Below are 27,174 nucleotides of genomic sequence, written 5' to 3'. Positions count from 1 at the left end.
GCCGAGGCAGGCAGATCACCTGAGGTCAGGAGTTCAAGACCAGCCTGACCAACATGGAGAAACCCCGTCTCTACTAAAAATACAAAATTAGCCGGGGCGTGGTGGCACATGCCTGTAATCCCAGCTACTCGGGAGGTCGAGGCAGGAGAATTGCTTGAACCCAGGAGGCGGAGGTTGCAGTGAGCTGAGATTGCAACATTGCACTCCAGCCTGGGTAACAAGAGCGAAACTCCATCTCAAAAAAAAAAAAAAAAAAAAAGCATATGTCTTAACCACTCTAGAAAACAAATCATCCTTCTTAGCACTACGTCACTTTTGAGTTTGCTTTAGTCAGGCAGCTTCTGTCCCACCACTTCACTGAAACTGCTGACAGGTTACCAGTAATTTCCTAAATGCCACATCCAGTGATCAGTTGTATTCTGCTTGTGCTTTCTGTATCAAATTACTGACCGCTCCCTTCCTGAAAAGCTGTCTTTGACTTTCGTAATGCCATTCTGATTCCCATCTACCTTTTTAACCATTGTGTCTCAATTTTAGTGGCATCTTTTTCTTACTCTATTCCTTTTATCATTATTCTTTTTAATTCTGTCTCTCAAAAAACTGTGAGATTTGATCTCTCTGTTCTTCTCTGTGTGATTGCCTTCTTCTTAGGTTCTCGTCTCCTCTGAATTATCCTAACGGTTTTCTCTCCGATTATCTCCGTGCCTCCCTTTCCAGATTCTCCACACCACCCTTTCCAGTCCATTGACTGCCCTGTTGCCAAAGCAATCCTTTGTAAAGTTGCTGATTCACTGCTTGCAATCCTTACATGGTGTCGTCTGTAGGATAAAACACAAACTCTCCAGTTAGGCATTCCTTACCCTTCCCCATTTATTTCAGATTACTAACAGTGTTTTAGATATGTCTTTTAGTTCCCTGGCTTTTGTCCTATGATTATGTTGGTCCCTTTTTTTCTGGAATTCCTTTCTTCCCAAATCTGCCTAGGAAATTCCTCACAACTCTACAAGATGTAGCTTCTCTATGAAATCTTGTGCCTTATCTTGAATTGACAACCTCCTTATTTCTCCTTAAATCTGTTGCAGTACTAATTCTACTGAGTGGTACTTGTTTACTCATAGTTTCCCCTCCCTGCCTTCCTGCGTGGTGAGCTCTTTAAGAGCAAGAATATATTTTAACTATTTTCCACTCCCAGGGACTGATGCATAGTAAGCATTTAGTAAAATTTTAATGAATGAGAATACATGCTATATGCTCTTAATTGTGATATAAACCTGAAAACTTAAGAATTTGCTACCTAGAAAATATATGTATGTATATATGTATGTGTATATATGTATGTATATATATGGAATATATAGTTTTGCCCAACTATGCAAGATGATGCATACTCATTTGGTCTTTTATTTGCTTATGATCTCATCTTACCAGAAAATAATATGAGGGGAGTATAAGTTAAAAAGTTTTAAGAGGATACTGCAGAGGTGTGGTCCAAGACTAGCACTATGTGTCAGCAGCTTCATTCATTTCTCTGCTCATTCCAAGCAATAAGGATACCAGGCAGGGAAAGAAACTACATTATTGCTTTTAATATAGATCTTTGTAGCTGCTTCTGCATGTTGTTAACATATTACATAGAAAGTTTTAATTTTAACTTTTAAAAGTTGTGAACTATTTAAAGAAAAATAATAGATACCAGTGTATCTACCACTGAGCTGAAGAAACAGAAGTCCTGTTTTGTGTTTCCTCAATTGGATATTCTTGTTTTTTTTTTTTTTTTGAGAGGGAGTCTCACTCTGTCCCCCAGGCTGGAGTGCAGTGGCGCGATCTCAGCTCACCGCAACCTCCACCTGGGCTCAAGCAATTCTCCTGCCTCAGCCTCCCGAGTAGCTGGGACTACAGGCATGCGTCACCATGCCTGGCTAATTTTTGTATTTTTAGTAGAAATGGGGTTTCACCATGTTGGCTAGGCTGGTCTAGAACTCCTGACCTCAGGTGATCCGCCTGCCTCAACTTCCCAGAGTGCTGGGATTACAGGCATGAGCCACCGTGCCCGGCCTCAATTGCATAGTCTCACCTTCTCTCTAGAGGGAACCACTATAATGAAATTTCTAAATTATTCACTTCTTTCTTTATAGTTTTATCACATATATATAATCACATATGATGATATGATTATCATTTAGTTTCATTTATTTCATACTTTATTTAATTGGAATCATATTGTATGTATTCTTCAGTACTTGCCTTTTGTTATTTTTGCGATTCATTTTTATTGCTATATTATAGTGTTCCATTGTATACATATACTGCAACTTATTCACTCTCCAATTAATAAACTTAATTTCCAGCTTTTTATTACGGACACTGCTGATATGAACATGTTCTGGATACGCATGTCTGAGAGTTCCTTTGGTACAGTAGTTCTCAGCTAGGTTTAGCACTGACCCCATAGGGGACATTTAGAAATTATGGAGGTGTTTTCATTGTTAACGGTGATTGTGGGGCATTTCAGTTGTCGAGTGGGCAGGAGAAAGGGGTGACAACTATACTGAAGTGCAAAGCACAGATTGTTTCACCAAAATGCCAACAGTGATTTACTGAGTAACAGGGTCCCAGGATTCTTTGGAATGGAGTCACTCTCTTTTAGGGAATAGCCACATTAAACTTTCCTAGGTAATGGCATAATTGTTTTCTATAGCTGATATACCTCCACTAGGCTGTGAGAATACCCATTGTGTACTTCCTTGCCAATGCTTGATCAGACTTTTAAAATGTTCCAAATCTGGCAATATGAGAAGGCATTTCATTGTGTCCTCAGTTTCATTCATCAGGTAACTACTGAGGCTGAATGTTTTTCTATCTGTTTATTAGCTGTTGTTATATGTTTCGTTCGTGGAGGTTTTTGTTTTGTTTTTTTAGAGACAGAATCTTGCTTATTGCCCAAGCTAGTGTGCAGTTGTGTGATCATAGCCACTGCAGCCTCAAACTTCTGGGCTCAAATGATCCGCCTGCTTCATGCTCCCAAGTAGCTGGGATTGCAGACGTGAGCCAGCATGCCTGGCTTGTATTTTTTTTTTTTTTCACCCATTTTTCCACTGCGTATTTGTCTTTTTCTTAAAGACTGAATATAAAAAGTTTTTTCTTATTGAATTCTTTGTATATTCTGGATACGAGTCCTTTGGTTAACAGCAAATATCTTTTGCCAGTTTGTGGTTTGTCTTTTTACTCTCTACAGGGAAGTAAACAGCTATTTCATCAAAAGCATATAAATTTTAAATTTATTATTTATTTATTTTATTTTATTTTATTTATTTATTTTTTTTTTTGAGATGGAGTCTCGCTCTGTCGCCCAGGCTGGAGTGCAGTGGCGCGATCTCGGCTCGCTGCAAGCCCTACCTGCCGTGTTCACGCCATTCTCCTACCTCAGCCTCCTGAGTAACTGGGACTACAAGCGCCTGCCACCACGCCTGGCTAGTTGTTTGTTTGTTTGTTTGTTTGTTTGTTTGTTTGTTTTTTGTATTTTTAGTAGAGACGGTGTTTCACTGTGTTAGTCAGGATGGTCTCGATCTCCTGACCTTGTGATGCATCCGCCTCAGCCTCCCAAAGTGGTGGGATTACAGGCGTGAGCCACCGTGCCCGGCCAATTTTAAATTTAAATTCCAGTATTCTTTTACATTTTCTTTTGAAAATTTTAAACTTTTTCTCTTTTTACATTGAAGTCCTTGCTGTAGCAGTAAATAAGTTCATGTTGTGAGGTAGAGATCCTTTATTTATTTATTTATTTATTTATTTATTTAACAGTTGGGGGTCTTGTTTTGTCACCCAGGCTGGTGTGCCAGTGACACAATCATAGCTCACTGCTGGCGCAAATTCCTGGGCTCAAGCCATCCTCTTGCCTCCTAAGTAGCTGGGACTACAGGCATGCACCACCACACCCAGTTAATTTTTTAAAAAACTTTTTGTAGAGATGGGGTCTTGCTACATTGTCCAGACTGGTCTTGAGCTTCTGGGCTCAAGTGATCCTCCCACCTTGGCCTCCCAAAGTGCTGGGATAACAGGTGTGAGCCCTACCATGCCTGGCTATTTATTTTAATACGGAATTGAATATCTTTTTCAACTGGTCTGCAATACCAGCTTTATTTTATATGAGGCTTACGCATATGCCTGGCTCTCTATTCTGCTTCTGTTGTCAGTTAAATATTCCTTGCTAATCCCACATTTTTTCAATTACTTATACTAAGCCTCATAAGTCTTGATAGTTGCTAGGGTAAGTTCTGCTATTTGGTGGTTCTTCTTAAGGAGTGTGTACCTTGGTTATTCTTGGACCTTTGCTCTTCATAACTTATTTGTATTACTTTTGATTTCCTACATAGTGATTTATATTACCTGAAAATAATAGCTATTTTGTTTCTTTTTAGTCCTTGTATCTTATTTCTTCTCTTGCTGAACTGGTTAGTATCACCAATATAATTTGAATAGAAGATATGATAGGGAACATTTTTCTGATCGTTAAGAGAATCGTTTTTGTTTCAACATCAAGTAGGTTGTTATTAAAGGTTTTTGACTCATTCACATTGCTGGTAGTTGATACTAGCTGTAGGTTGGAGCAATTCCATTTGGCCTCTCCAATTTGGTGGTCTCTGAGTAATCTAACTTCTTGCCATAATGGCTGGTTTCCTCCAAAGTAATCAATCCCGGAAGCACTAAGTGGAAACTACTCAGCTGTTTCTGGCCTAGCCTTGAAAGTTACTCAGAGTCACTTCTCTTGCATTCAGTGGTTATAAGTGAGTTACTAAAGTTGGTTCAGAATCAAGGGGAAGGAATATAGACCCCTGCTTCCCCATGGCAGGAATGCTGAGGAATTTGTTGACATGTTTTAAACCTCCAAGCCCAGAGTATGGAATTTTCATAAATGTTTTCCCATGTGTGCTTAGGGATATTATCTTGGTAACAAGGTTTTATATATGTCCATTAATTTAGGTTTGTCAGTTCTGTAGTTGAAATCCATATTCTTACTGCTTGCCTACTTGATAGCTTGGTTTTTGTTGTCTGCTTATGTGATCAATTATTCTGATCACTCAATTACTGAGAAGTAGTTTTTTATATGTTGAAGTTAGTGTTATTAGGTGCATACAAATTGTTTTATCTTGCTGCTGAATTGAGCCTTTTATCAATATGTAGGGTCTCTTTTATTGGCTTCTGCCTTGAAGATTATTTTATCTGTTATGTTGATAGCTCCACCATTTTTCTTCTGTTAAGTATTTGCCTGGTTTATCTTTATCATTTTACTTTCAACATTTCTGTGTCCTCACATGTTAAGTATGTGTCTTATAAGGAGCATATAGCTGGGTGTATGTATTAATATTTTATCTGAAGAGTTAAGCCCATTTATATTGATCACATTTAGCTGATGTATTTTTGTTCTTTCTTATTTTTACCTTCTATTCAACTTGCTTTTCCTAGTCTTCTTTCCCTTCATTCGTGTCCTATTTTTGGGGATTAAGAATCCATCTCTTACTCTATTTTCTTTCCCTCTGTGTTTGTTTGGGATGTTTCTATATTTCTTTTCTTTTTTTTTTTTTGAGACAGTCTCGCTTTGTCACCCAGGCTGGAGTGCAGTGGCGTGATCTCGGCTCACTGCAACCTCCGCTTCCCAGGTTCAAGTGATTCTCCTGCCTCAGCCTCCTGAGTAGCTGGGACTACAGGCGCATGCCACCATGCTCAGCTTATTTTTTGTATTTTTAATAGAGATGGGGTTTCACCGGGTTGGCCAGTATGGTCTCGATCTCCTGACCTCGTGATCCGCCCCCCTCGGCCTCCCAAAATGCTGGGATTACAGGCATGAGCCACTGTGCCCAGCCGGGATGTTTCTATATTTCTATTCTTATTGTATACTCTGAAAATTTTATCCTGAATATTTAACTTAAAATCTAATATTGATGTCTTTATTGACTTTCTGATTAATAGAAGGCCCTTAGAATGCTTTGACTGCATCCACTACCATCCTGATTTATATACTAGTTTTGTGCACAGTTTGTTACATCTTGGTTTTTTAAATCTCACAAATCAAACATATAGTCCGTTTTGTTTAGATTTACCCACATTTTTAACTTCTATTTTGCCCACCCTTCTTTCCTGAATCTAAGGGCTTTCTTTGAAAATAGTTTCCTTTTTCCTGCAGTATATCCTTTAGAAGCCCATTTAGTGAAGACCTGTTGGTCATAAACAGATTTTTTGAGACCTGGGTTTAAAGTGCATTGTTCTAGAGAGGATTTGCATTTGCTTCTGTTATTTGTCTCTAGGCACTACCAATCTAAGACACTTTTAACTAAAATCTTGATTTGGGGTTTTTCAGGCAAACAGATCATATAAATTTAGGCCCTAAACCTGCCTGAATGGAGGACTGTGGTTGGGGCACTCTTGGGAGACTTTTTTTTGGTTTCTTTCCACCCAGCCAAGAGTGAGATGGACATGGCTCCCATTAATCACCCCCTCCCTCTGCAGAGCAGGGGTGTTTTTTTCCTACTTCACAAAGTGATGGAGTTCCCCTTTTAGCATTTTGGCTTGTCTCCTGTGCCCTGCACCTGTTGTCCATTGAAGCCTGGCTTTAGGCAAATGACAACTACTGCATACTTGATTCTCCCTCTGGATTCTTGCTTTCTCATCATTTCTGGCCTCGGAAGAATTTCCTCACTTCCATGCCAGCTCAGAAGTGAATGTTAAAAGACTTTAAAAAATGTTTGATCAGCAATTTTAGTGGTGCCCTACTGGGAGGAGTTTCTCTGAACATCAGATCCGCCATGTGTTGCTTGGAGTTAGCTTCGAGCAATTAAGTGGATTATGCTTCATAATAAATTTTTAGTGGGTGCAGTGGCTCACACTTGTAATCCCAGCACTTTAGGTAGCCGAGGCAGTGGATCACCTGACGTCAGGAGTTGAAGACCAGCCTGCCTATCATGGTGAAACCCCATCTCTACTAAAAATACAAAAATTAGCTGGGCATGGTGGCGGGTGCCTACTCCAGAGGCTGAGGCAGGAGAATTGCTTGAGCCCAGGTGGAGATTACAGTGAGCCGAGATCGTGCCACTGCACTCCAGCCTGGGGGACCAAAAAAAAATTTTTTTTTGTTAATGAATTTTACTAAGAGTTCCTTTTCTAAGAAATTGGAGTATTAGGCCGGGCGTGTTGGCTCATGCCTATAATCCTAGCACTTTGAGAGCCCAAGGTAGGCAGATCACTTGAGTCTAGGAGTTTGAGACCAGCCTGGGCAACATGGTGAGACTCCCGTCTCTACAAAAAAAGAAAAATTAGCCAGGCATAATGGCACACAACTGTAGTCCTGGCTACTCAGGAGGCTGAGGTGGGAGGATCATTTGAGCCCAGGAGGTCAAAAGGCTACAGTAAGCAGTGCTCATGCCACTGCACTTAGCCTGGGTGACAGAGTGAGACCCTGTCTCAAAAAAAAAAAAAATTGGATTATTAAATATATTCATTGAAATAATCTTCAACCTAAAAGATATAGTTTCTAGATTATTCTTTCAGAATAACGTGTTTTTATAGCATACTTTAAGAACAACTTATAATGAAATAATGCTTAAAACTTCAGTCATCATTGTTATACTTTTAACTCTTCCGAGACATAAATTTACTTTTATCATATATATATTATTTTTTATTTTATTTATTATATTTTTATTATATTTATTTTATTATATTTTATTTATAAATAAATTTATAAATATTTATAAATATTTTATAAATAAATTTATTTATAATAAATTTATAAATTATAAAATCATTTATAAATATTTTATTTATATTTTATTATATTTATTTTATTTATTATATTTATTATTTTATTTAATCATAGATTTGGAAGTTAGAAATATTTTCAGGGTTAAGATAATTGTGTCCCTTTTAACCTTTAGAGGCGTAGTTTTCTTTCAGCAACTGTAAAGTAAAAATGAAATGTTATCTCTCTTTAACCAGCTGTCTAATCTGCTATTGTCATAATTTCTAAATTGCCCCCTTTTTTCTTTCTAATTTTTATTTTTAGAGGAACTTTGCATTTAATAAGGTGGCTTTTCCCCCCCTTTATTGCTGAGGGAAACTATATCACATCTTGAAGTACATAGGAAAGTTTAGAGTCTTAACTTATTTTTTCACTTATTCCTAGTCCTCTGGGCCTAAAAATCAAACATTTGATTGAGTGGATTAAGCAAGGATATATTATGTTGTATGCTTTTCCTCCCAGTTGGTGAGTGTTATGTGTGTGTGTGTGTATGGACTTGTACATAATATATAATTGGTTAGAAGTGTTTTTTTATGTGTACTTATTGCAGCAGATACTTCTAATATTAATAGACTGTTTTCACTTTATACATTTGTGAAAACCAAGTGACCTGTTATTCTGCTTTTATTCTCTTAGGGTAATACTGAACAACCTGTCCAAACTAGCAAGATTGGACTTGGAAGAAGAGAGTATCAGAGTTTACAACATCGCCATCATTCTCAGCGTTCTAAGTGCCGTCCACCTAAGGGCATGTATTTAACCCAGGAAGATGTGGTAGCAGTTTCCTGTAGTCCCAATGCAGCCAACACCATCCTGAGGCAACTGGACATGGAGTTGATCTCTCTAAAACGTCAGGTATTTTATAAAAATAATATTTTTAATGATTCTGTGCATTTTGGCTATCCGCTTTTACCTTTTACCTAGGTTGAGCTCAGTTGTTTGCAGATTTTTCTCAGCCATCCACTTATGCAGGTTTCATTTTTTAAAGTTTATCTTAAGTCCAACTTAGAAGATACCTCTGCCTGTTCTAGATTTGAATCCCAGCATTGCTGCCTGTTAGCTCTGTGGTCTTGGGCAAATTAACCTCTGTAAGCTTCAATGTTCTATCTATAAAATCGGGGATAATAATCATTCTTCTCTTGCAGGTTATTGGGAATTATTTGCAGTGATACATGTAGATTGTTTAGTAGTACTTGGCACATTTTGAGTGCTCAGTGAGTGATGGTTGTTGTCTTCATCATCATCATCATCATTATCAGTAGTAGTACTAGTAGTATTGTAAGGGCAGCATCATCATCATCAGATAGTAGTTAAAAATCAGCATCTAGAGTCAGTGAACCTGTTAAGTTCTAACCCTGGCTATACCATCTCCTTCCTGTGTAACCTTAGAGGAGCTCTTTAACTTCTTTCAGCCTCAGTTTTCTCATCTGGAAATGTGGATAATAGTATAGTGGTTGAGAGGAATTAAACAAGATAATATATGGTAAGTGCTTAAAACAGTGCCTGGCACATATTAAGCTCAGTTATTCGTTGCTATTAGATCTCTGGCCTTTCTTAGTTGTCTTTTCCTATTTTTTGTTTGTTTTGTTATTTTTTTCTTATCCCTTAAATCTAGATATTCTTCTAAATCTGTACTTTCTTGGTCTGTATCAACCAACCCTATACTCTATGCCAGTGACTTCTGAATCTTATTTCTCAAGCTGTGGCTTTTCTCAAGCTCCTTAGCTATAGTTCCAGCTGCCTGCTAGGTCTTCCCCAAAAGATTTTTTTCTCTGTTTCCTGTCTGTTGAAACATCAGAATCATCTTTTATTCATCCCCTGCTGTTATCCCTTTCCCAACACATGTAAACCAAAGTGGTAACCAAGTTATGTGAGTTTTGTCTCTGAAATTTCCTTTAAATCAATTCCCTCTTTTTTATTTCATCACTACTGCCCATTTAGGCTCTTGCTATCGCTTGCCTGACAATAACTATCTTGTGGATTCTTTTTTTCTCCTTTTTTTTTTAATTTTAATTTTTTGTAGAGAAACGTTCTTGCTATGTTACCCAGGCTTGTCTCGAACTCCTGGGCTCAAGCGATCTTCCTGCCTGCCCCTCAAAGTGCTGGGATTATAGGCATGAGCCACCACACTCGGCCTCTTGTTGATTCTTTCTATCACTTCTCTTTAGCTGGAGGTTACACATTGTTGCCAGTGTTATCTTTTTAAAGCACTGGTCTTGATCACTGTCACTCATCTTAAAGCTCTTTGTTAGTTTCTACTTGCCTTTAGCAGGTTACAGTAGAGGTAGACAGGGATTTATAAGAAAATCATGTTAAGAAATTTGAAATTCATCCTGAGTTAGGAAACTGCTAAAGGACTTTAAGGAAAGGTGGACCATGGTCATATTTACATTTTCCAGCTATATCTTTTGCATTTTCTTGTTTGTTTGTTTGGTTTTTTTTTTTGCTTTTATAGTTGCTTTAGTGATTACAATATTCATCCTTAGCTTATCACTGCATATTTAGTTAATATTACAGTAGTCCTCCCTTAATCCGTAGTTTCACTTTCCATGGTTTCAGTTACTTGCAGTACAGTACAATAAGATATTTTGAGAAACAGACTATATTCACATAGCTTTTATTACAGTATATTGTTATAATTTTTCTATTTTTAATTAGCTATTGTTATTCTCTATTGTGCCTAATTTATAAATTAAACTTTATCATAGGTATGTATATATAGGGAAAAACAGTACAGGTTGAGCATCCCTAATCTGAAAATCTGAAATGCTCCAAAATTTGAAACTTTTTGAGCACTGACATAATGCTCAAAGGAAATGGTCATTGGAGCATTTTGGATTTTGGGTTTTCGGATTAGGGATGTACAACTGGTATATATTATGCAAATATCCCAAAATCCCCTGAAATTTGAAACACTTCTGGTTCCAAGCATTTTGGATAAGGGAATACTCAACCTGGATATGTTTTGATTTGGTACTATCCACAGTTTCAGGCATCCACTGGGAGTTTTGGACTGTATCCCCTGCGGATATGGGAGGACTACTATATTCTGCTTACAAAATGTAAGAACCTTGCAACAGTATAGTGTGGGATCAAGATTCTCTATCTTAAACATGTTCAGATTTTTCTATTCCTTGGTCCTGGTTATTCACCCAAACTGCTTTTCTGGTTCTCTAACATAGGCCACATTTGCTTCCTCTGCTTTCTTACCAAAACTTATTCTCCAACCCTTTCTAATCTAGTTTCTGCCCCATATGGTATTCCAGTTCTACTGAAACACCTCTCCGAAGATCATTTATGGGCTGACATGGTGGCTCATGCCTGTAATCCCAACACTTTGGGAGGCCAAGACAGGAACATCACTTGAGGCCAGGAGTTTGACACCAGCCTGAGCAACATAGTGAGACTTCATCTCTATAAAAAAAATTTTAAAAATAGCCAAACATGGTTGTGTGTATCTGTAGTGTAGTCCTAGCAACACAAGAGAGTCTGAGGAGAGAGGATCGCCTGAGCCTAGGAGTTCAAGGTTTACAGTGGAAAAAAAAAATCACTTATGAACAAGTGGCCAACATCTAATGCTGCCTTCCTGGTTTTTAGCTCCTTTGACTACTCAGTAATATTTGACACTGTCAGCCATGTCTTTCTTTTTGGAATTTCTTTCACTTGACTCTGTGACTCTCTGGAGTATGTGTGTGTATAGTACATATTTAGAAGGCAGCTATCCTCACCACTATACCACCAACGCATCTCATATTTGGTTAAATGCTTAGCCTTTAGTCAAACTATGAATGCAAGATGCCTAACTTCCAAACCACAGCAATCCTCTTTAGAAAACTTCTAAATCATTTGCTGTAATACTTTAAATGCACTAAAAACATAAAGGAATAAAGTGTACTCAGTCACCTGTATTCATACTTCATTCTCAGTACTACTACTCCTACACTTAGGGACTATTTTTATTGATTTTTTTAGAAGGCACTTTAAGCTTTAACTTCCTAACTTGGTTATTCATTTGATGTGTGACACAGTAAAGGTTTGCACTCATGGGTTTACAAATCCTGTTAACCACTGCTACTTTTATGTCACAAACATCTCATATGCAGTGTTCAAACTGAGTTCTTCCACACTCACCCTAGTTACCTGTTCCACGTTTTGTATTCTCTGTCTCAGTGAGTAGTGCCACATACTCTCAATTACTGAAGCCAGTGACCAGTTAGCTTCAATTCCCCCTAATTCTCCACAATCAGGTATTTACAAAGATGTCTTGGCCGGGTGCAGTGGCTCATGCCTGTAATCCCAGCACTTTGGAAGGCCGAGGCAGGTGAATCGCGAGGTTAGGAGTTGAAGACCAGCCTGGCCAACATGGTGAAACCCCGTCTCTACTAAAACTACAAAAATTAGCCAGGCATGGTGGCAGGCGCCTGTAATCCCAGCTACTCAGGAGGCTGAGGCAGGAGAATAGCTTGAACCTGGGCAGCAGAGGTTGCAGTGAGCTGAGATCGCGCCACTGCACTCTAGCCTGGGCGACAGAGTGAGACTCTGTCTCCAAAAATAAATAAATAAATAAATAAATAAATAAATAAATAAGTCTTAATTTTGTTTCCAAGGTATTTCTTTAATCTCTGCATACCACTACCATCCTTCCTTCATTCCTACAGTTTTAATGAAAGTTTTCTTAATTATTTATTATTTCTCACCTGGATTGTTAAATTAATTTCCATCCTCTTTACCCTGTTTTCTTCTTCACATTACTACCAGAAGTGTCTTTCTAAAAGGCATATATGGTCATTTTGTTCCCTTGCTTAAAAATCCTTTAGGTTTCCTTCAATCTTTAGGCAAAATTAAAATTCCTCGGTCTGGCCCCAGTCTAACTTCTTGCCTTTTCGCCTTAGGGCTTTTCTGTCTGCCTGGAATGCAGTCCCTCCTCCCAAGCTTGTCTGCCAGTTTAATTCTTTAAAACTCAGTTTAGCTGTCCTTTTCTTTGGAACACTTTCCCTAATCTTCCCCACCACCTGTTCATCAACATATATAGAAGCACATTTACTCTCTCATTCTCTCTCTTTCTCTCTCCAAGTCTATGTTAGGTGTTTTAGCGTTTATCATAGGTTTATGTTTACTTATCTCCCCACTAGTCTATGAAATCCTCAAGAATTCAGACTTTACATTTTATCTCTGTATGTCTATCTAACATGGCCAGCTGACTACCCTTGAACCATCCTAGATTTTATGCATTTTAGCTGTGGTTTTAAGATCTCTAGTGAAAATAGTTCATAAATTATAAGTATTTCGTTGTCCACACTAGGGGGGAAAAACAGAGGAAAAAAGTAAACAATCCTAACCCTTAACAGTCTAAATGGAGACTAATAATATTGCTAGTAGAGTAGAAGTTAAAAACTTGGTATAGTTTAAATTCAGATTGTATCTCCTAGCCTTAGGAAGGTTTCTTAACTTCTCTGTGCCTTATATTCCTCATCTGTAAAACTGTTATAATATAAGTAGAGTCTGTTCTGCTATAACTTTTTTTGAAAATGTGGATTTGTCCTAATGCAGTTAATATACTCTGGAAAAATTTGAGCATAACATGAATTTTTTGTTTGTTTATGTATGATTTTTGTCAGCAAAACAAAATGTACCCAGCTGAACTGAGTGCACACACATCTCAAACATGTACCAGCTACCTCAATTCACTGTGTGTTATGAACCATACATATATGGTGTTAAAACTTTTCATCTGATTTCAAGTAACCCTCCTACCACTTGCACAATAATTCACAAACTACAACCATTTTGACTCCCACTTCCATAAGCAACCTTCAGGTTTTTTTTCAAGGTAAAGTACTGTCTTTGTTGTAGCATTTATGGATTAAAAACAAATCATTTAGATTGTGTAAAACTGTGTTGCCATTTTTATTAGGTTCCTGTCTTATGTGTCATTGAAGTTTTTTAATGTTGTGTCCCAACCTCCTTTACCCTACAAGCCCTGTGGTTTTTATTATGAATTTTGCATAGCACACTGACTTTTCTTTCTTTCTTTTTTGAGACGGAGTCTCGCTCTGTTGCCCAGGCTGGAGTGCAGCGGCGCGATCTCAGCTCACTGCAAGCTCCGCCTCCTGGGTTCACGCCATTCTGCTGCCTCAGCCTCCTGAGTAGCTGGGACTACAGGTGTCCGCCACCACACCCGGCTAATTTTTTGTATTTTTAGTAGAGACGGGGTTTCACCATGTTAGCCAGGATGGTCTTGATCTCCTGACCTCGTGATCCGCCTGCCTTGGCCTCCCAAAGTGCTGGGATTACAGGCGTGAGCCACCGCACCCAGCCTTTTTTTAAGACAGAGTCTTACTTTGTCGCCTAGGCTAGAGTGCATTGGCATAATCACAGCTCACTGTAACCTTGAACTCCTGGGCTTGAGCAATCCTCCCACCTCAGCCTCCTGAATAACTAGGACTACAGGTTCATGCCACCATGACCAGCTAATTTTTTTTTTTTTTTTTTTCATAGAGACAGGTTCTCACTATATTGCCAGGGTGGTCTCAGACTCCTGGCCTCCGAAAACAGTAGGATTTTAGGCATGAGCTACTGTACCTGGCTAGTTCAGTGACTTTTAATGTATTTATCATGTTATAGCAGAATTGATTATACTTACCTCACAGAGTGGTTTTGAGAATTAAGTGATTTATTACATATAAAGGACTGAGAATGATGTTTTATATATAATAAATATCTAATAAATGTTAGCTACCATCATCATTACTATTGGAAAAATTCTTATTTAGTCAAAACACTATGGTAATGAGAAAAATTGATGGAATTTAATTCCTATGTATGCCAGTTGTCTTTGGTTATAAAAGTTGTTGCTAAAAGATATTCAAAACCATGATATTCAAAGATATTCAGAGTGTTTTAGTCTGTTAGATGTTTAATTAGTTCATACATGTATAAGTTAAATTAGTGGCATGTCATACCCCAAGTGTGATTAGTATGACTATTCTCCTAAAATAAAATTTAAGAGGGGTTTGGAATATATTCTTTTCACTTAATTGAGTACTCACAAATTTACCTAAGTACGCGATCTGATTCACATTTGGGGTTATTTTGTTGAAGGTTCAGAATGCTAAGCAAGTAAACAGTGCACTTAAACAGAAAATGGAAGGTGGAATTGAAGAATTCAAACCTCCTGAGGTATGTTATTGAAGGATACATATGATTAAGTATAGTGAAAACTTGTTTTTTCAGTTATCTAGTGCCCAAGTACTATTTTGGTCACATGCATCATTAATACTTTGAAGGTTTCATAATATGGATAATTTATTATGTCTCTTTTTATTTAGATGATCTTATGAGGCTTGGTTAATCATTTTGTATTTAAGTTAAATTATTTATTTCCTGCCCTTAGAAATTCATAGCAAGCCAACAATTAGGGAAAATAGTAGTAGGAACAGTGTATGTGAAACTAGAAGCTCATTGACGAGCAAGCTAGTGTATTTCTGGGTCTACAGCAATGTTTGCTGAAAGCCCTTTCCTGCTTGTGTGAATTGGTAACACGGCAAGAAAAATATCATGAAAACAAGCTAGATTATTTTAACGAATTTTTATTTTAATTTAAGATAATTGTCTTTGGCTCAGCTTCCACTTATGATTTTAGTATGTGGACTTACATTCTTGTACTTACAAAAACAAGGTATAGATTGACCATTTTCTCAAGTCTTCTATTTCAGTTGAAACCTAAATATGTTTTTGATACTTGTGGTAATTATAGGGGTACTTACATTCCCTTGAGGTCCAATCAGGTCTTTTTCTAGGAGCTTCTATTATATCTTTTTTCTCTCTTTAACATTTCCTTATTATGCTTCATATCCTGGATTTGCCTTTCTGTGTTTGTGATAATCAAATAATCTTATTTGGTCTTATTGGGACTTTTTTTCCCCAGAAGGGGAAAAGAACTTGGTTGACTGAAACATCTACAGATGAAATTTATGTGAGGGGCTATGGGGAGGCAGAACAGTAGTACTTCAGAAATTATGTACCATATGCCATCTTAGTCATCAGTGTCTTTCAGAAAGGAAGACTTATGAAAAAAGTTGTTTTTCACTGTTTTGAATAATCTCTTTCAAGAAGGTTAGGTTATGGAAAAGAGTGAAAAATAATACAAAGACTGATATCTCATTCCTGGCCCACAGGTAGACTGACAAACATTCTAGTAACAATTATTTAAGGATAATATAATACCAAAAATTACTATTTTATTTTGTTATATTATTGCAACAAAAATTATTTTAATTTTGTATTATGCACTAAAATGCATGAAAGCAAACAATTTTAACTGTCTATAATTTTGTAATCTAAAATGTAAATAAAATACCGCAGATATTAAAAACATTATGGGAATAGCAGGAAGAACTTGATACTAGTAAGTGTGAAAAATAAAACATAGAAATTCCTAGGAAAATGTGTCTTATCAAAATTGCCTGAAAAAGAAAGAAAAGCTGAATAATTAGTAATCATTAAATAAAACGAAAGAATAATTAACATTTTTCTCTCACAAGAAAACTCCAGGCCCAGACAGTTTTACAGAAAACATTTACTAAGTTTTCAAGAAAAGGATAATTCTAATCTCATATTTTCCATAAAATTATAGGACAGTCTCACTCATTAACTTTATATAAAGAAAGATGTTAAAGTCCAGTAGCATTTTATAGCTTCCCTATGTGCTATCTCATTTGATTTTTATGTAAATCCATACAGATAGGTGAACCAGATACTATTATTTTACATGAGGAAACTGGAAATCAGGGAGGTTAACCAACTTGTTCAAGGTGACAGAACTAGTAAATAATGAAACTCTGGCTATAGCTCATCTTTTCAGAGTCCTGATTGGACTTCTATATTAGTATATGTCATGTTGCCTCTTACATTTGGAAGTTTTTATGTAATAGCAAAATTATATATTACATTTCCACATTTTAATGCAGCTATTGGGTGAGAAGTTATCAAACATTTATTGTAATTTTTGATTTATTATAAAAATAATGATCAAAATAAAATAACCAAAATGTTAACACTCCACCATCCATATACTGAAGTTTGGATATTACTTTGGGTTGATTTATTGAACTTATATGATGTGAAAAATGTATATATGTTGTATCATCTAGAGAGTCCTCAGGATATACTTATATTTGTCATATTATTCTTACTGCTTTGGAGAGGAAGGCAACTTGAATAGATGTGTTTCAGATTAACAAGTACAGTAAAGAACTTGAAGAATCAGGTAATCTATCTCCTTACCTTTAGTTTAAACCATATCTAATCAAAGAATGTTAATAAGCTTTGGAATAATTACAATAAGCCATCAAATGAAGTAACTCTACTAAAAGTAAGCTGTTAGTAAAGTGCTTTACTTATTAATTTGGTTGTATTTCTTATTTTCATTTAGGGAAAAATGGGTTGAAGAAAGTCCATTCACTTCCACAAGTATTTATTGATTAACTGTTTCATATGAGGCACTGTTAGGCCCGGTGAGAAGTGTGTGGGAAGGGGGAACACAAAGATGTGGACAAGATGATGTGATTTTTCCACCTGCTTTTTAAAAAAAAGAACTTGCAGTCTAGATGTTATAAGACAAACTGATCAAAGTTGTATGATAGATTTATAAGCAAAATATACAGGGAAACAAGTGGGCATTATTTATTCTGGCAAGGACAGTTAGAGAAGACTTCTTAGAGGGGGAATACTGCAGCTGAGGTTTGAAGGATAAGAGGGATTTTTTGCACATACAGAAAGGACCATAGAGGTCATTCCAGGCAGAGGGAATAATAGCAATGGTTTAGTGTTGAACAGTACATTCAAAAATATAAATCTAGTAGGAGAAAATTAAAAGCACTTTTAAAAATGAGTCAACAGGTATTCCCTGAGCACTTATTATGTGCTCATTATTGTGCTAATTAATAGCTATTGAGGATTCCATGGAAATGTAAAACAGTCTTTTCTCAAGAAGCATATTGTCTACTTAGGAAGGCAAACTTGGATGCAGAGAAGGAATGAACATGGTATATGAGAGATGTTAGCAGGGTTGAGTAGGGGCATCTTTGTGATAGACATCAGTGGGCAGGGCCAGAGTATAAAGTCCTTGTGAAAGCCAGAAAGAGGGCCGGGCGTGGTGGCTCATGCCTGTAATCCCAGTATTTTGGGAGGCCGAGGCGGGCGGATCACGAGGTCAGGAGATCGAGACCATCCTGGCTAACACAGTGAAACCCCGTCTCTACTAAAAATACAAAAAAATTAGCCAGGCGTGGTGGCGGGCACCTGTAGTCCCAGCTACTCGGGAGGCTGAGGCAGGAGAGTGGCGTGAACCCGGGAAGTGGAGCTTGCAGTGAGCTGAGATCGCGCCACTGCACTCCAGCCTGGGTGACAGAGTGAGACTCCGTCTCAAAAAAAAAAAGAAAAGAAAGCCAGAAAGAGAAGTTTGTCTTTTAAATTAAGTCAAATGGAAAGACCCTGTAGTTTCTTTAGTACAGAAGGATGTAAAGAAAATTTTTAATTTTAGAAAAGTTATGACATTATTATACAGGATAAATTAGAACAGGGAAACTTGATAGCTGCTAAAATATTAAGCATGTAAGTCGTCAATCATAAAGGGGTATCAGTAGGGTTGGGTATTAGTTATAGGAATGGAAGCAAGTAGTAAACCCAAAGAACATTGCAAGGTAGAAAATTAATATGTCTCCTTGAAAGTATGTGAGAGTGTTGAGGGTGTCGCTGGCATGTCTTCCGCTTTGATTTGTTTTGGATGGAGGTAAATGGGTAGGTGGAGGAAAGATTGATGAATCCAGAAGGAAGAATAAGTGTAACTGAAAAAGGAGTGCTTTTTGAAGCTGTAAATTCCCCATCTATAGTTGTTTTCCTGCAAAGGTAGACGACATCCTTTCATTATGGATGTTGGGTGGAATTTTCAGCATCGAGTAGAAGATTTAATTTGGTGACATTTTCCATCTCTTTCAACTCAGAGATAGTATGAATCTACCACTCACGAAAATGGGAAAGATGTGAAAACAATTTAGTGGGGAAAGGATGGAGTAAAAATGCCGAATTCACTAAGCGTGTCATAGATCGTTCTAGAAGGTTTTTTGGGACCTTTCATATTATTATATATTAGATTGTCTTATTTTATATTATTATGTTATTTTTAAATCAACAGCATTTCAGATAGGTGTTTTTGTAGATGAATATACTCTGTGATACCATGTAGCTAACTACAGCTACCACGTAGTTTTAGATTCCTAGATATATTCTAGTTCTTTCTTTAATCTCTACCAAAGTTTCTCAGGTTTAAAAGACAATATTAAAATCAATAACTTATGTGAGTCCTGTATATTTAAAATTTTTGACCCTATTTTTTCTTCACTCTTCCCCCTCTTCTGCTTCCACTTGTCACACACTGACTGTTTAATCCTATACAGTTTCAACCGTCCCCTCTGCATTTTTCTTTTTCTTTCTTTCTTTTTTTTTTTTTGAGACACTCTCACTCCCATCACCCATGCTGGAGTGCAGTGGCGTGATCTCGGCTCTCTGCAACCTCCATCTCCTGGGCTCAGGTGACTCTCCCACCTCAGCCTCCTGAGTAGCTGGGACCACAGGCACACCACCACACCTGGCAGATTTTTTGTAATTTTAGTAGAGACGGGGTCTTGCTATGTTGCCCAGGCTGGTCTCAAACTCCTGGGCTCAAGTGATCCGCCTGCCTCGGCCTTCCAAAGTGCTGGGATTACAGGTGTGAGCCACCACGTTCAGCCCCTTCTGCATTTTTCCACGGAGCTGCCTCTTATAAAGGTTAGCATTGGCACTGATGACCACATTCCACAACTTTTAACTTCTGATTCCCCTTGCCTTTTTCTGAACCCTTGATATAGATGACTACCCTTCTTTTTCTTCCTTTAACTTTTGAGAGGTTATGTTCTCTTTTATAACTCTTCTTCTGTTCCCTGGTTTGTCTTCTATACATGTAGGCATTCTCCAAGTTGTTCTCCAAATTCATTTCCCCTGTCTTGGATGCACAATCTCATTATTTTACTGTGTTAAAGTCATATCATATGTTCATTTAAATTACACAAATTTATCCAGACATTCAGTCAAATAAAAGAGAGAAAGAATATTTAGCAATAGCAAGTGCAGTAGTGCTGGCAATTCTGCTTACACTCCGTTTATTGAATGTATGCCCCACAGTGAGCAGTAGTGAGCTGAGAATTGAGAATCCACTATTTCTTCAGTCAGTCTTAGTTTCTGCATGCCTTCTGTGTGTCTCTTTGAACTGAGGGAGACTCTAGTGTGTGTGTGCGTGTGTGTGTGTGTGTGTGTGTGTGTAAAACACTACCCTAAATTCAAGCCAACAGCTTCATCTGTGGTTTAACCGAAAAACTAGTGGTCCACTCCAATGCTGGAGGAATACCTGGCTGTGTGGGTGTGTTGACAGACTGTGTGCCTGTCTCTGGCTACCTTTTTAAAGACATTTCAAGAGTAATCTTGAAAAAAAAATTTTAAAAATAATTATAGGCCAATTTTAGACCTGAGTAAGATATGACTCCATTGTTTTTTCTTATAAAAATTTCCCAGAGTCTTCAAAATTGTGTTTAAATAAATGAATCTGATTTTAGCCTCAAGTGGAACCTGAACTCCACCTGAATGTCGAATACCTCATTCTCATTGTATCCCAAATTAAATTAAATCTTAACCTCACCTTCCCACATCTCCCACATCAGCATTTCTTGATTTCTCAGGTTCTTAACAGCATTGTCCCTCTCCCAGCTTTCCAGGATTAAAGTCTTATTTTAGTTATGATCACACCCCTGACCCCTTGCCCCCCAAAACAAAACACAACTATTGCTTATTAAATTTTGTGTGAACTTATCAACCTTGATTTTTACTACCCTTCCAAAAGTGGATGGCCCTTATCGTATTTTAATTTAGTTAAATATCACCAACTTTCCAGGCTATCACTTCTTACTGACACAAATCCCGTTTTCCCTTACATGTGGATTGCCTTCCCATTATTTGCCTTTCAGAAGCTTTTCCTATTCTAAAACCCATCTCAGTCTTCAACCTTTCCTTGTTCTGTTTCCCCACTTAAATCATTGTGACTTTTTCTCCCGTCTTGAAATTCCCCTGTATACTCTGTACTTTTTAACTTTAAAGTTATTTGTATTCATTCATCTTCTGATTTGTAAGCTTTCTGAAGTTTAGATGAAAAAAAATTTTCATAATGCATGTTTTCTTTCATTTTGTTACCTTTTCATTAATGATACCTTTCCCTCCAGTTTCTTTCAGATTTAATAAACATGAATTGATCAACTTTTATTTGCTTAGGCAGTGTGCCAGATGCCTTTTTAGATATAGTCTAAATATATCCTCATATTTAGTTATATTTAATCCTTAGAGCAACGTACAACATAGTTACTGCAAGTTGTGTGTACAGAAGATCCTCGATATCCAACTGGTCATTAATCCATTTAATGCATGGAGAAGCAAAAATTGCCAAACAAGAACACTGACTAATAAACCAATCATTTATAAAATTAGGCTCTACTCACCAACTCTTCCTAATTAGCTGTAGCTGTTATCTGTCCCATTCACTACATCATTATCCTTCTCTGTCACTCTCTTGCTAATACAATGCAAATACAACACAAACCAAAATGAAATTGCATACTTTGCAAAAGATGAGAAACTTCATGAAGTCTGTTAAACTGCAAGAGAATGACATTAGTCACCTACAGAATTGACAGATGAGTATCCAGCAGAATTAACCATTAAAGAAAAAAGTGATCACTCACAGGCAAGCACTTCACAAAAGAATAATTTGAGAACAAAGTATTAAGAGAGGCCCTTGAGAAAATTATTTCAATAAGCCTTTAAAACAAAAAATGACCCATTTTATGATCATGTAAATTTCAAAGCCAAAGGATGTTGCACCATTGTATAGTCAGAAAAGATACGCCAAAAAATAAAGTGTATTAAACACGTCATTAACTATTTTTAAAAAAGAACTAATTTCTACAGGTTTTAGTTTCACATTTCAGATTGAACTGCAATCAACCTTTTATTTTCTTACCATTTACTATAAAATATTTTGACCTGTTTTAAATTGATTTCAGTACCAGTTATCCTTGGGTACCAAGGGCCTTTTTTATCCACCTTCCACAGCCAAGGTAGCATCAGATTGCCTGTGCATGAACTCAGTGTGAACTTCCTTAGTGTAAAGTTAGGGTCTCAATTAACAATATATATCCCTTCTGAATAGAGTTCCTCCTCCATTCTTGTTACTTCCCTTTTGGGGGAACATATGTTTACCTAATTTTTCCTATCTCCTTTTTCTTTTTTAACTTTTTTAGATTTGTTGTGCTCTTTTATTACTGTTTCTTTATGTCTCTCATAGTTTTTGTCCTATTCTCCCCTTTCTCTTTTCCTTTTTACTGTTTTTCCTTTGCCTTTTCACCAGGTTCCTAACCTTGAGGCGTATCCACTGTCTACTACCTTGCCTGCTCTGCTGTCCCTTTTTAATCTCCTCATCTGGAATACAGTGGTTCGTTTTAGGTTTTTCTCTCCTTAATTCTAACTCCGTTTTTTTACTTTTTCATTTCTCCTCTAACAAATTTTTTTTAACTTTGGGTTTTTGTTTCATTCTTCATCCTGAGTACTTGCACCTCCTTACTTTTGGTGAGAAAGCTGGTGTTACCTAGAACCTCTGTGTGCTATAGAAACTCTTATTGCTAAGACCATGAGTGAAGTAAGACCTAAATGCCCCTTCTCAAAAGAAGCCCTCTTTCTGTTTTGCCCAACATGCCCCGGTATTACACCAAGCCACTTTATCTTGGCAGTTCCTTCTGCAAACCCCTGCATGCTGGTGTAGTTATTTCTGTCCATCTACTGTCAAAGGTCCTTGATTTACCACTCAGTGGGTATACACTAATGAAGTCTGATTAGATATTTGCTGTTGTAATATTACCATACTGAAAATCCTAAATTTAGGATTTTTGTGGGGAGAAATATTGGGGGTGTCTGGAGAAAAAATATTCTTACCAGGATCACTTTCTGCTTCAGAAATTTTAAGAAATATTTTGGCTGGGCGTGGTGGCTCACGCCTGTAATCCCAACACTTTGGGAGGCCGAGACAGGCAGATCACAAGGTCAGGAGATGGAGACCATCCTGGCTAACACAGTGAAACCCCGTCTCTACTAAAAATACAAAAAAATTAGCCTGGTGTGGTGGTGGGCACCTGTAGTCCCAGCTACTCGGGAGGCTGAGGCAGGAGAATGGCGTGAACCCTGGGAGGCAGAGCTTGCAGTGAGCCGAGATTATGCCACTGCACTCCAGCCTGGGCGACAGAGCCAGACTGTCTCAAAAAAAAAAAAAAAAAAAAAAATTTTAGGACTTAGGCCTGTTCTGTAGTCCTGTGATAATTTATACCACTGTTTTCGGGGAGTAAGGATAGGTTTAATCTTAAATATGAAGGGAAGAAATTTTAGAGTCATAGATCCTCTGTAAAGAAAATAAAGTTTCAGCTGGGTGCAGTAGCTCACATTTGTAATCCCACCGCTTTGCGAGGCCCAGACAGGCAGGTCACTTGAGGTCAGGAGTTTGAGACCAGCCTGGCCAACATGGTGAAGCCTCATCTCCAGTAAAAATACAAAATTGGCCAGACGTGGTGGTGGGTGCCTGTAATCCCAGCTATTCAGGAGGCTGAGGCAGGGGAATCAATTGAACGTGGGAGGCGGAGGTTGCAGTGAGCCAAGATCATGCCACTGCACTCCAGCCTGGGCATCAGAGGGAGAAAGAAAATAAAGTTTCTTGCTTATGGCCAGAAGTTTGAGACCAGCCTGGCCACATAGCGAGACCTCATCTCTAAAAAAAAAAAAAATTAGCTGAGTGTGGTGGCACGCGCCGGTGGTCTCAGCCACTACTTGGGAGGCTGAGGTAAGAGGATTGCTTGAGCCTGGGATTTTGAGGTTGCTGTGAGCTGTGATCATGTCACTGCACACTCCGGCCTGGGCAACAGAATAAGACCCTGTCTCAAAAAAAAAAAAAAAAAAAAGGAAAAGAAAGTCTCTTAAATGTTTAAAACGAGGCGAAAATTAGTATCTGCAATGTGTGATAGGAATATTATAGTTGGGAAATGGGAAACTAATAGACTTTCTCATGTTTTGATATCTCTAATTAGAGCATAAATGCGAATGTTGTTCCTTCTTGCAAATTGGTACATTTCCCTTTCATTATCTTCCTGAATGGGTAAAAGGTAACTCAGAATATATATTTTTAATCTTTCTAAAAATGGAATCTTCATGAATCAGAGTTGTAGTAGTCTCATGTCTGTGATTTGATGAAAATTTAAAAAAATAAGCGCTTTGGAAAATGTCTGTCTTCATATCCTCATTAGGAAACTTCTCTTTAATTTTGTAGTCAAATCAGAAAATTAATGCCCGTTGGACCACAGAGGAGCAGCTTCTAGCAGTGCAAGGTATATTAAAGATAAGCAGTTATTGTTGTTAATAATTATTTAATTTGTCATGAAAGGTGACTACTCTAGTTCTTCCCTTCCTTTAGAAATTGATCAAGAAAGGGCTCTTGTGTTTATCACAAAGTCCTGGTGACCAGGAATTCTGTATTGTATTTGTGGATGTGACATACTCAAGTCTATGTGCATTTTGAGTCCTGAACAGCACGTAATGCATTCTCAGCACTAAATAATTGATGGTGATAATTAAGCATGAAAAAGTCACATGGGCTCTCTGTGCTTCTCGTTTGGTATTCCTGCAGTTGGGTTCGTTCTTACTATATATCATTCATTGATAACTCATAGTTAAAAGCATCAATAAACTATAGATGTTTCTGATTTCTCTACTCTGCAAAATAGTGTTTATCTGATAAATGTCAGGATTGAAAATATTAACTACATGTTTAACTTTCAGTGTTTCATACTTCCCTTAAGAGATGTACCACTGAATGCTTAGAAACCTGATTTTAAATAGGTATATTTTTTAAAGGAGACTTAAGAGCGATATCAAAAAATCACATTCAGCATTTTAAATGCACTATTTCTAAGAATGTTTTGTTGAATTATATGGTAGAAGACTTTTTGTATTATGAATACCCATGGGCAAATTGGAAGCATAAACTTGGATTTTCTCATGTTTAAATGACTTAAAGACAAGTTGTATATTTTTATTCATTGTTACAGATTTGTTTCCTCTTCATGATAAATTTATGTGCAGGTCTGATTGTACAGTTTAAAGTTTGGTCTACATTTTGTTTCTTCCTGGCTGAGCACCTCTGTGTTGAGTGCTAATAGCTTTTTTTTTTAATCTAGGTTAACTACTGTGAGATAGTGGGGCCCCAATGAAACATATAAGCATACCTTTTAAAATGTTGCCAAATAGTCTTCAGAGAACATACTTAATACAAAAATGCTGTGCAGACATCATTCCGATTGATCGACTGATGGATGACTCCGCAGTTTGGATTAGAGAGAGTAAGAATTAGCCAGCCAGCATGATTTGAAAATGTCACAGGAGGGTGCCAGCAGGATGATGTCAGCCCTTGCTTTGGCCTATGCAGCATAGCACAGTCATTTCATAAAGAATTGATACTATGACACAGGGTGCTGGATGTGCATTGGGCACATCTGTAATTATAGAACTGAGTTTCTGAATGAGTCAAAACAAGGTTTAGTTAGTTCATAATGTTCAAAAATAGCTGTTTTTAAATTAGACTCTGCTAATTTAAATTATTGTTTAAAAAATTAGCATTTTCAGTGGCTGCTTTATATTCCTTTAGAGCAATGGCCTACATGTTTAATATAGTCATTTTGAATAGGCATTGCTTTTTATTCATGTAAAGTCTGTATTTCCCTCTATCTTAGTAGCCTGGTAAAAACTGAACCCTGATTTCCAGTATTCAGTTGTTTAAAGATTAGTATATTAACTCTGTATTTTTAAGAAATTTTCCCAGTGAAAGAATTTTCTGAAAAGAATGTCATAGGAAAATCTAGGCTAATACTTCTCTACACAGCACTCAGTATTTGATATTGCTCTACGGAGTAATTTAAGTTATAGAGTCCATTGAATCTTGTGGCTGGGTTGGATATTACCCAAAGCTGCATTCAAAGGAAGAGCAGTGGTAATATCTAAATATATAGTTTGAACTATATATGTGGACATAACTTACAAATATTAAAATAAAAGGAGTAGTCATATATATAACCAAACATTTCCTCTGTACTGAGGTATATTCAGTATTATACTATGTACATTTAAAAAGTAACCCTGTAAGTTACACTAATGCAGGAGTTTGTATGGAAGTACGCATGTTCGCAGGATTTCAGAGGCACTTTCTTAATAATGTGTTAATGGTGTTAATGTCTGTTTTATTTATTCTTTGGATTTTTTTGTTTTCATTTTTGGGTTTTTGTTGTTGTTACATAAAATAAAACTATATAAGGCTATTTGTGCCCTATATAAAATAGCTATTTTAAAGAGAATTTTAAAGTGTCATATTGTCTTATGTGCCCATGCATTTATATAGTGGTCAGAAGTGTGTCTTATAAATAGTATAATCATGTAGTAACGTCCCCTGTACCTGAGTTTCAGTGCAGTTAAGGGGCGTAATTGCAGGGTCTTTTAATACACAGTTTACTATCTAGAAGTACTTACCTTAGCAGGCAATTGTTTTTGTTTTTTCTTTTTTTAAAAAAAAAAAGTATGGTAAACCTTCATACTTTAGTTTTACAAAGTAATAATAAACTGTTTTGATATTAACATGTTTTAATTTGTATAGCACTTTATATTCAAGACATTTTACACATATATTTCTGATTTGACACTTATTTGTTAAATGCTTTATTTTATCTGGCTCATAGTAGAAGACTATTACAGTGACCTGCAGAAAAAAACATTGACTCTGGGCAACTAGTGAGATTTACAACTTTACTATTAAATAAGCTTTTTTATTACAACTCTTTTGAAACCAAACATATTGAGATCATTTCCTTTCGTAGGGCTTAAATATGTATTTCCCACCTTATTTTCCTGTTCCATCTACTCATATTGTTGTTAACTAAATGTTAACCATTTAAATAAGTTTCCCTTCTTTCTCTCTTAATCAGAAGTGAGGGGAACCATGCTCAGATCAAATAGGAATGTCTGTTTACACTTTTGTAATCAGTCACTTTATTATGTTAATTCTAGTTCTACCTATGTTGTAATTTTAATAGAATTCTTCAAGAGTCTCCAGGTAGGATATCATTAATACTGCTAATTTAATCCTCTTAAAATATTTGCCAGGAAAGGTATTTCTACAGTTTTTATCATGTGTTCCAACCCTAAGTATCTAAATTTTT

General features: G+C 36.9%; 1 protein-coding gene across 10 annotated transcripts in view; it reads left to right on the top strand.

Annotated features, from left to right (window-relative positions):
• The window catches only part of RCOR3 (REST corepressor 3), a 57,269-nt gene that overhangs the window by 21,102 nt on the left and 8,993 nt on the right, over window positions 1-27,174 (top strand). For 8 of the 10 annotated variants that reach the window (XM_016938167.4, XM_016938176.4, XM_009441428.4 and 5 more), the window contains 3 exons: window positions 8,429-8,647; window positions 14,894-14,971; window positions 24,240-24,297. In XM_016938167.4, coding sequence (XP_016793656.1) covers window positions 8,429-8,647; window positions 14,894-14,971; window positions 24,240-24,297 — 355 coding nt within the window. The remainder of the gene's footprint in view (window positions 1-8,428; window positions 8,648-14,893; window positions 14,972-24,239; window positions 24,298-27,174) is intronic. The other 2 variants (XM_016938169.3, XM_054658353.2) reach the window with 1 other exon arrangement.

The sequence above is a fragment of the Pan troglodytes genome, chromosome 1 (genome assembly GCF_028858775.2).
Source record: "Pan troglodytes isolate AG18354 chromosome 1, NHGRI_mPanTro3-v2.0_pri, whole genome shotgun sequence".
Lineage (NCBI taxonomy): Eukaryota > Metazoa > Chordata > Mammalia > Primates > Hominidae > Pan > Pan troglodytes.
Note: the sequence above shows the minus strand (reverse complement) of the source record. Positions and strands in the feature narration are given on the sequence as shown.